Genomic DNA, 10815 nt, shown 5'->3' with positions numbered 1-10815 from the left:
GTGCCGTTTTTGCCGGGAGGGAGCCGTCAGAGGATTTAAATAATAAAGGAATGGTTTGAATGTGAATGTGAATTTGAGTTGTTGTTCGATTTGAAATTTCTTGTGAACTCTTTTCTCGAGTAATGAATACTCCCTCCGTACCACAAAATATACATCAAAATAATAATATATATATTCTACGTAGGTAGTACACAACAAGTATTTAGGAAGAAGAAAAAAATACATATATCTCAAAACTATGCAGAAGTCAAATCAAATGGATTCATAACTCATCCATGCCTACCCACAATAATCTTTGCTTCAACAATTCTTTTGCAAAGTAAACTAAAGGACAAAAACAATCTCATATTTGTAAAGTCTCACGGTATTGTTCGGCCGCCAAGCCGAGAAGCAAAGAAGCGAGAGGCGACGGGAGGGGGAGTTGATTTTTGAGGCATATGTCCACCGTCACTCTTTAATAAGATACAATTGCAAGAGTGGATTTTTGGAGTCCGGGTGTATTGGAGGACCTTATTTTAAGGGAAATGTTACCATCCAACCGGCAGATGAGTCGCTCGTATCCATCGCCTCTGTGACCGTTCGATTTAATTTTAATCATACGATACGTAGCTCTACACGAAACAGTTTAACAAGTTTTGCAACATGAGGCATGTTGCACACACAAGTTTGTAACACAGGCAATGTTACAAACATATGAAGCACCAACAAGTAGCTAGCACGTACATAATTTGATCTTTTTTTCATATTTTTTTCTGCAACATCATCCTTGTTGCAAAAATCCTTCCGCAACATCATGTATGTTGCATAAATGTGAAAGGCAGAAAAAAAATCTGTAACACAACCTTTATTGCAAATATTTCCCTGCAGCATGACCTTTGTTGTACAAATAATGCTTAAGAAAATAACGCGTCACGCTAAAAAACACTAAGAACTAAGAGCCATCATTTCCTCTTTTTTTTTCTTCGTTCGTCTTTGCAACATGCTTTCTATTGAAAAATAATCTACAATATGACCTCTGCTGCAAAAAAAAAATCTACAGACATTTTCGCAACATGATCTTTGTTGCAAAAGCTAAGATGCCCGTCAGCCGTTTGATGGCGTCCAATCTGGGGCTAGCGACCCGGCCGATCTTTTAAAAAGATCAGCCGGCGGACGTGTAGCACGCCCTATATTTTAATTACTTTACAAATCACATTTAAAGTTTCAAAAAATTCCGAAAATAATTCTACGTGATCATATGGATGTATATTACACCTGTGTAAAGTTTGGTGAAGAAATAAGTAAACATGTGAGCTATACAAAAATGACAAAATGGTGATTTCCAAATAGTGAATAATGCATGCATTGTTCATCTTTCTAAAATCATCATTTTGTCTTTTTTGTGTAACGCACATGGTTACATATTCCAGCATCAAAATTTGCACATGTGTAATACACGTCCATATAAATGTGTTGATACATTTTCAGATTTTTTGAAACTTCAAAAAAGCATTTTGGCACTACTCAACATATAGGGCTCCAATGCACCTGTCCTCCAAAGTGATTTTTTGTACAATTGCCCTGTATCCTGAACTGAAAAAAGTGTTCCTAGACAAAACTGAAGTACTACTTTCTTTTCGGAGTGGGAAAAACTGAAGTACTTGATACAAACATCGATCCGGTTCCATCTGTTGACAACAGATGATAAACAACCACCAAAACCTTTTGACCGTATACAAGTCCATGTTTTGGTAAAAAAAAATGTAATCCTCATACAATAGTACTTACCTCTATAAACAAATATAAAACCTTTTAGATCACTACGGAGTGAGTGGTCAGCATTTCTCTGAAATCAACCGAAATAGTAAGAACTAACCTGATAAATAATGTCAGTTATGCAACAGGGATCCACCACTGGCTCGACCCACTTAAGACTTACAAACAGCGCTAGGTAAAAACACCATCCAGGCACAGCTGTATTGACGCATTTTGAGAATACCACGAAGTCCTTTTTTTTCATAGGAAAAGCTATCATAAGTTTTAGAACAAGAAAATATACACCAATGCTTAGACATATCAAGTCGCAAAATTTAGTTCTCGCTTATCTTTGAAAGAAACAAAATCTAACTCTTCATCATCCAGTTCCTCGTAATCATCATCGTCGTCTTCATCCTCAAAACCACTGCTTCCCGCCTTGTTTCTACCATTTAGATCACTTGTGGATGCGCCATTTAAGGAGTGGTGATGTGCAGTACTATCAGTTAGCCCAGCTTCGTCCACATCGGCACCATTGGTACCTAAGCCGGAGGGCATGCCGTTGGGTTTTACTTCAAGCTGAACCGCACCATTCCCCGTCAACTCATTCGCTTCTTCTTGTTCTTCAGGTGTTTTAGCAAGAGAAAGCAGGATGTTCTTCGCTTTCTTGTCTGGGGGGTATCCACGTGTTTCCATTTCGTTGAACCAAATGACAGCATTTCCGAAATCTGAGTTCCTGCCATGTGCATCCATGATGGTGGTAAAGATGGTTTGATTGGGTTCAACACCCTGCATCCGCATTCGCTCATAAACCCGCATTACTTTCTCAACATCGTCCAACTTTGAGTAGCCTTTCATCAGAGTTCCATAAGCAACAACGTTTGGCCTCAAACCATCGTCTTTGATCCGACGGAAAAATTTCTCAGCCCCATCCATATCAGAAGCATTTACGTAAGCTAAGAGCATTGTTGTGTAAGAGCAGAGATCAGGCTCAACCCTGCACAAGCAAATAGTGTGACAAGGTAAGAAACCAGCAGATGCACCTTTCTGAAGTTCTTTTAAATTAAAGAATGCAAGTCGTAAATACCTGTGTCTTCTCATAGTCTTGAAAACTGTTCGAGCCTCTTCTACTAATCCAGATACTGCGAATGCATCAAGCAAGATGTTGTATGATTTGCGCGTTGGCCTGGAAATATATCATTCAATGAGATCACCAATAGCATATTCCAGATTACCTCCTATGAGAAAACACTAATCTGAAGATTATTCTTCAGCTGGAATGTGGTGAACTTGGCATATTTCTTTAAATTTGTGCATTCATCAGAGCAGAGGACTTGGTTTCTTTAAATGGCACCGAATTTACTTCCTATGATTATTAGGATCTGAAAAGATGGGTTTGACCACCATCACATGGCACAACATGAATTTGTGGCTATGCAGCCCGAACTAGCGATTGTAACTCAAGTTTCACATGTATGAAGCGCTCACATGCAGCTTAAACATGACAGGCTCATGGCTTTAACCAAATTTTGCCAACAACAGGAATCATCATTACACAAGCCAGCAATGACCAATTCTCAAGCCTCAGCGTGCTAAAACAAAATCGAACCTGATTCCAGCATCAAGCATCTCTTCAAACACCGCCAATGCTTCATCTTCCCTCCTAGCTTTCCCGTAAGCTTTGATGAGCAGAGAATAGCTCACAACATCTGGTTTTAGTCCGGCTCTTTGCATCTATATAAAAGTTATGCCATTTGTTAGGAAAGATAAGTAAACAGGTTTATATCTTAAAATTATGCTGATTGTTGAGTTAATCTGGGGAAGCACCTGATCATAAATACTTGAAACTTCCTTATAGTCTGCTTCAAATGACATCAAACTATTAAAAGTCACTGTAGACTGTGGGACTCCTCTCTCGGGCATCTGTGCGAATAGCTTACGCGCTTGGGTATAGTCCCCAGCCTTCTTGTACATATAGATCATCATATGAAACATCTTCTGGTCTGGTTTAAAAGAAGCTCTTTTTTCATTAAGAAGGTCCTCGAAAATAGCTTCAGCTTCCTTATATTTGTCGCCCTGTCAGCAACCCCAAATACATTTGTTATGGACCAAGGTACAATAGTTCAAGGAACTGCTGTAAATATGTTTAGTTGTTTGATAGGTGCATGGGCTAAAAATAGTAAACCATTAATTGATCATAACGATATCGTGGAAATGCTGCACGGACCCATATATACAGAAACAGAAAAGGAAGAACCTTGATGCTAAACCAGATTGAACAAGGGATCTTCTTGGAAATGGGAAGATATTATTAACAGAGCAAAAGAGCATACAAATCACAGAATCATGGTGCACTATGCTGAATCAAAGTAGCAAAAGGCGGTATTACCACTGAAATTGACAAAAGAGTAATTGCTAAATACAGGAGTTTCATAGTGGCTGAAACATTGAATTGCATAAAATGCGAGGGGTCGATTAAATGTGCACCTCAACAAGCGATTTCAGAATGATTTGATATGTGATGGGTGATGGTTCAGGGCCTGACGTCTGCATCTTATGAAACACAGCCTCGGCCTTTCTGTACTGCTTGGCTCTTCCATATGCCTCCATGAGAGCGGTCTGAGATATCACCGTCGGCCGGTAACCTTTCTTGTTCATGTACTTGAGGACCCTTTCCGCCCTGCTGAATTCTCCCAGCTTCCCGTAAGCCGTGACAAGCATCAAAAAGTCCATCTCGCTGAAGTCCCACCAATGTTGCGTTCGAAGCCACTCGAGAATCTGAAGAAAGAAAGGAAGGAAGCGCACTGCTGGCATTTAAATATTTCAGAATCCTCAAAGCATATTATTGCTTGTGGATTAATATACGCTGCAAGCAAGCGCGTACATACCTCGCTGACCAGATTCCATTTTTTGAGCTGTTTGAACCGCACAAGAGTCCCGAGAACAGTGTCCCTCGGCAGCGTCCCCGTTGTGTTCCGTTGGGTCTTGAGAATGGAAGACACGGCCGATCCAGACTCCTCTATCTCACTCATCATTCTCCTCCAGTTCTTTTGCTTGGCCTCATCATCGGCGTCCTTGAAGACCTCCTCTTCTCTCTTCTTGTGTACAAACTTTCTGGGCGCCAGCATTCCATGGCAGACCACGTCGAGCCTCTGACTGCCCTCGAGCTTCTTCACATTATAAACAGGCCAGCCACAAGATGCCTTTGCGTTGCTGACACCATGAAACATGTTTGAAAAGGTTAAGGCAATTTAATGAAATGAACATCATGCCATGAAAATGGAGATCAGAATACCTCAGTTACAAGCAGCCTTTTGTTCATCAAATGATCATACTAAAATAGCAGGTGAGATACATACATGAGATTCTCTAATGCATGCACAATGGCAACCTGGATGCGCCCACATACCTGACAACGGCAACTAGTAGCGCATTGTCCTCTTTATTTTTCAAGCAAAATGCATATGCCATTATCATACATGACATGTCTGACTCATCACGAGGTGACACTTATCCACTTCCATGCATCCCTTTAACAGGGGGGTCGGTAACAAAATACCTGGCAGTCTGACAAGCATCAAGCTTGACGAAATTGAAGGTCTCACTAAGTACTTGAACATCCTGGACCCTGATAAGTGCCACACGTGTGGCACGAACACATGGCAACTCCGAACGTTTTTTATGGCAAATTTAGTGACGCAAGGGTGGCAACTTCTTTTCGGATGGCAAGTTTCAGTCTTTTTTGGGTTTGTTTGTTCTTTTCGGATGACAACTTTAGTTGTAAAAAAAAACGTCAGGGCGGGACGGGAGTGGTTTATGCCACACGTGTGGCACCTATCATTTGGGTGAAAGTTTCACCTCCAAGGAATACAACTCCTTGTATCAACTCGGTCCATTTCTACATGCAGCTAACATAAGTGCAGAGCCAAATTGCAGCATAAACTACCTGCTGTTGAGCGAACAACAACCACAGAGCTAGGCGTATTAGGAATGAAACACACAAGCCCGGCTGGTTAACTAACATTGGGTTCGCGCACAAGGAAGAGGAAACCCCTCCAAACTTAAACTAGTAAGCCGCGAATCTGGCTTGGGCGAACGCCGGGGGAGGGGAGGAGGATTACCAGAGGCTGGAGGAGAATGAGAGCGGGGACTGCGAGCCGAGGGTCCCCATCGCCGCCTCCATCGCCGGCGCTCGCCGGAGCTGGAGCCGGAGCAGCAGCAACGCGGGGGAACAGGAAGGAGCCTTATCGGCAGAGCAGAGAGGACCTCACTCTGTCTCCGGATGAGGAGGAGAATATCTTTTTGGAGGCGCAATCATGGTCCGGGCCGTGCTCTCATGCGCTGCCTCACTCTGTCTCCGGATGAGCAGGACACGGCCCACTAGAACTGGCACATGAGGAGCCTGCACGGTGCAACCCCTAAAACAAAAAACCTGAGAGTTTTTTTTTCCTTTTTCTAGACCCGTTTATTCAAAATGTTTTATCTCCTAAACCGTGCGTCCAAATCTCAAACCGTTTTCACCGTTGGATCCCTCGCGATCTTCAAAACTAGATCCCGTGTTGATAGGTTTTGATGAACTCTTTTTCACAAAAAAATCCAGACGAAAAACACATGCCCCTTGTGGAAGGAAATTTTTTTTGAAAACACGTTTTTTTTTTCGTTTACCAGAGGCACGGCGTCGGCCGTGTTCTAACGGAAGGAAAATCATGCCTCTCGTAAAAGCAAGAAGAAGAAGAAGAAGAAGAAGAGAAAAACACGTTTTTTATTCGTTTCCAAGAGGCACGGCCGCGTTCTCTGAAAAACACGTTTTTTCGTGCAAAAAATCAAACCTCTTTTGGTCCAAAAGCTAAGGGAGACAAGTGAAAAAACCAAAAGCTGAAAAAAACAAAAAAAACGTCTAAAACGTCGAAAACGCATGCGGACAAATAAAATAAAAACAAAATCCAGAGGGAGCGCCCATAGAATAAAATAAAAACAAAAACGAAATGGCACTAATGATTATCATTTTAATATCTTCTTGTCTGCCACAACAACACACCTGAGTCTCTCTACCAGAGAAGAGAAACATCTTTTGTTAGCTCTGTTTATATGGTCTAGACCTATTAAACTCACATCCGCACAAAGCAAATGAAATGAGCCTGTTTGACAACAAGCTGGGATAGTATCATTTGCAAAGAAAACAAAAATGATCAAGTGACAAAAACGAGGAGAAGAAGGGAGAGGGGGATACCTTCAATGTTTGTAGCCGAGGCCGAACCACGCCGTCGCGGGAGCTGGCCCAAACCAACCCAAACGGCACGATGAACCCCTTCTCTGCTGCACACAATCCTTCCTGCACAAACATGCCGGGATCAAACAAGTGTTAACCTACAAAGAAATGACCTGAAAAACAGCTATGAACCAACCCTATAATTTGGGGATTTTCAGACAATTAACCTATAAGATTAGGTGCAATTACAATTTCCAGATATAGGTCAGTCAGACGGTTCAATGTATTTTTGTTGTATACAAAACAAACATGTTGTTGCTTCAGGAATTTGATGACTAGAATTTATTATTTTAAAAAGCAGAGGCAAGCGTGTTTCGTCAATCAATCAATCTACTGTACAAGAGAATTCTATTATTATTTTATTAATAATGATCAAGGATGATCAGTTTGACAGCAAGGAAATCAAAACAAGGACAAGAGAATTCTTGGTGCCAAACTAATCACCACGTGCATATAATAATGACCCAAAGGAAAACCACCTAGGCAGCAATCAAGGCCATGACCACCACCACGTACATAGGTATGAACAGTAGGGATGGTCGTATGCTACCTAGTCAAATTTACCACTAAGACGGCAGTTCCAGAGATGAAATAATTGTGTGCTAGCTACTCAGTTTACTAGTAGACAAGTAAACAAGTCTGTTTACCAATAATATACACTTCCTTAGCAAGAGGAATATTGACCAGCTAGCATAAAACCACTGGACATAACATGGTAAATCGAAACTGAAATTGAATATGCATAACATGGAACGCTAGTGCATTCAGCTATCAAAGTGGCAGTTGCAAAGCAATGTCATGTCTCACATTTGCATGTAAAAGAAATAGTCCATCCATCCCAAAAGTTTTGTAGATACATTCGTATTTAGACAAATCTAAGATAAGAATTTTGAAACGAAGAAAGTATTAGTTTCAAGTGTACAACAGCCACCAGTGCATCATTTACCCAGACTAAACTGAGGCCAAACCCAATAGCTATGTAGCCATGGCAGCAAGTCCATGATACATAGCTATACAACATAGCCGTGGTTCGATGACCACGTGCCCAATGCAAGGGGGAGAAGAGAAGACAGTACCTTCAATGCTTGTACCAACGGACAGTTCTGGATTCATCCACGCGGCACGCGTCATCTGCTGCACGCCTCCTTCTCTCATAATTATAGATAGCACAGAAGATTGAACTGTGTGATTTAAACAATAAGCAATAAGATAACAGGATCATCCAAAGATATGTGTTTAAACTGAAGAACACAAACAAGCTTCACATCAAAACCTATCACAGGATCATGTAATTTACTCCCTCCGTTCGGAATTACTTGTCGCAGAAATGGATGTATCTAGATGTATTTTAGTTCTAGATACATCCATTTCCGAGACAAGTAATTCCGAATGAAAGGAGTACATGTTAACATAACAGAAACAGACTGAGCTTCACCTTTGCACTGGGGTTCTTATCCTTGAGGCAGTAGGCGCCGGTGATGGTGCCGGTGATGGTGCCGTTGCTTCCAATCCGGGAGCAAGGTCATTGCCTTTACCGAAAATCCATCGATTTACAACAAGGCTATGCCGCCGTCGTCTCCTTGGTGGATCTGCGGGTACGTAGGTGCCGGCTGAATACAGGGGCAGTACATTTGTGCACCATGCATGTGAACTGGGTGCTACACTTTGAGATAACACTATCATTTTCTTTTTAACACACTATGAGCTTTACATTTTCAAATATGTATAATAAATTTTTTACATCAAAACATACAAGACCAAAAATTAATTCCTGTATCTGCTGCCTAGGCTGGGCTGCGAGTCTTCCTGCCGCCTCTTCCCTTGCGTTGCCTTGTCCTTCTTGCAGCTGTCTCTTCACTGGGACATGAGAGGGGAAGCCCCGGATTCACCAACAAAAGAAGAAAAACACAAGCAACACCCATGTATCAATCAACCATGGTAAGTAGAAGCAACCTAGAAGAAAACAAAGGCACATGTATAATCATGGCTAGCTATACCTGTCAGCACCAAGACGTGAAACGAAGAACGCCGGCCAGTCCATCTCTAAGAGCACGGCATCCAGAGGGCTGCTGGGGCGGGCGTGAGGCCCGTCCGCCACCTCCTTCATTGCTCCGGTCTCGAGGTCGGCGGTGTACACGCGCCCGCGTCCGTTCATGACAAGCAATTTGCCGCACTTGTCTCCCAGTATGGAAAGCGTGTCTTTTCCTTGGGTCGTCGTCTTCTTCCAGTATGGCTGCTGTATCAACCTGATCGTGTGAGGGAGGCACACCATACACACCCTCCTGGCCCTCTTGTCTCCGCATCTCCAGCGTGCCATCTCGCATCTGTAGTAGCGAGAGCGTGCCGTCGCTGGACAGGCTAAGGCACGGGCGGTGATCCCGGCCACGCGCCATCGGGACCGAGGGCCACCCGAACATGAGATGGTCGTCCTGGCCAACCAGTTTAACAAGATTGAAACGCCGTCCCGCGTCATCACGAAATAGCCAGTACGCACAGAATGACCCGAGGATACTGGAAAAAATAGTTTCAAGGGAGCGCCTTGTACTCCAGCTCGGTTTCTCAGTCGACAAGGTGTGGATGTCAAAGTTAATCCGTTGGCCTTCGTGGCCGGCCGTGATGATTACCACTTTGTAGAAGGGCGAGTTGGCCGGCGGCTGTTCGCCGACGCCGCCGGAGCGACAGTCGTCACCGGATAGGACGGCACAACAGTAGCATCCATAGTCACGGTAGCCGACAGAGGTGGTGCGCATTAGAGGAGGAAGCTCGTCGCACGTGCCGAGGACAAGGTTGCACACGGCCAGACGGAGGACCGTCTCGTCCAGGTCGGCCTCACGGGGCGGGACGAGGCGCGTGAGGGGGAGGCCGCGGCGCGAGGACAGCGGTCGGGCACGGTGGGCACGAAGGAGCGGAGGCCACGGCACCGGCGGCCCAGCGCCGACCGTGGCGTGGGGACGAGCGCCTTGGCCTCTTGATCACGGACCCGGTTCTTGATGAAGAAGCCGGCGAGGGACGGGCGCGCGTCCTCCGGCCACCGGCGGCGGAGCATGGCGGGGTCGGCGACGAGGCCTCGCCACTGCTTGCAGGCCGCGGCACATCGGAAGAGCGCGGCCGCGTCGTCCACGCGGAGCAGGATGTCGAGGAGGAGGTCGTGCGGGAGCGAGGCCACCATGGCCGCCGCCGTGTCTTGGGACGATCTGATCTGAGGAGGAACCTCGACTAGTCTGCGTAGGGTTTGGGTTTCGAAACATGTATGCCTGCAACTGGAAGTCGTCACGATGTCCAATTAATCCAATCTGTATCCGTATCCGTATCGCATACTTGACGTGGATTCGCTTTCAACTTGTATATATTTTCGCCACATGCGACCGAACTTGTGACAACATGGTACTCCTAATTGCTAAGTATCGGTTGTGTCGGCTGCAACTTTTGTGCACGTGGGTCGCAACTTCGGGGCTTGCCAGTCATAGCTTTTTTGGTTGCGGTTGCAGCTTTCGGGCTCGACAGTAGAGCTTTTTTGTCGCAGGTTGCAGCTTCCGTGCTCACTGATTGCAACATTTTTTCTAACGCCGGCTGTCGCTATGTATTGCACGGTTGCAACAAATAGTTCGCCCGGCTGCAGCAAAAACAAATCGCCGGTTCCAACAAAAATCATGTGTTGCTGCCGATGGGTTCCAACAAAAAACTTGCCGGATCCAGCAAAAAAAATCTTGCCGGTTGTGGCAAAAACAAAGTCGACGCCAATGAGAACGACTCGACGGTCTTCGGTTCCAGCACTAGTTTGTGTGATTGCAGCTTTTTGTTCGGCCGGTTCC

At 44.4% G+C, this 10815-nt stretch overlaps 2 protein-coding genes across 2 annotated transcripts; both read right to left on the bottom strand.

Moving 5' to 3' along the window:
* Positions 1 to 1975: 1975 nt before the first annotated feature.
* LOC123063655 (pentatricopeptide repeat-containing protein At3g59040) lies at positions 1976 to 6104 on the bottom strand. The gene is made up of 7 exons (XM_044487527.1): positions 5856 to 6104; positions 4623 to 4947; positions 4222 to 4512; positions 3562 to 3810; positions 3344 to 3468; positions 2822 to 2920; positions 1976 to 2731 (listed from the first exon to the last, which is right to left on the bottom strand). Exons 1-7 carry the CDS (start codon positions 5915 to 5917, stop codon positions 2056 to 2058), a joined length of 1827 nt encoding a protein of 608 aa, XP_044343462.1. The 5' UTR covers positions 5918 to 6104; the 3' UTR covers positions 1976 to 2055.
* A 2355-nt stretch (positions 6105 to 8459) lies between these two features.
* Positions 8460 to 9489, bottom strand: LOC123059640 (uncharacterized). The gene is made up of 2 exons (XM_044482154.1): positions 9001 to 9489; positions 8460 to 8860 (listed from the first exon to the last, which is right to left on the bottom strand). Exons 1-2 carry the CDS (start codon positions 9474 to 9476, stop codon positions 8788 to 8790), a joined length of 549 nt encoding a protein of 182 aa, XP_044338089.1. The 5' UTR covers positions 9477 to 9489; the 3' UTR covers positions 8460 to 8787.
* Positions 9490 to 10815: the final 1326 nt, after the last annotated feature.

Source organism: Triticum aestivum, chromosome 3A, assembly GCF_018294505.1.
Source record: "Triticum aestivum cultivar Chinese Spring chromosome 3A, IWGSC CS RefSeq v2.1, whole genome shotgun sequence".
In the NCBI taxonomy this organism is placed as follows: Eukaryota; Viridiplantae; Streptophyta; class Magnoliopsida; order Poales; family Poaceae; genus Triticum; species Triticum aestivum.
Note: the sequence above shows the minus strand (reverse complement) of the source record. Positions and strands in the feature narration are given on the sequence as shown.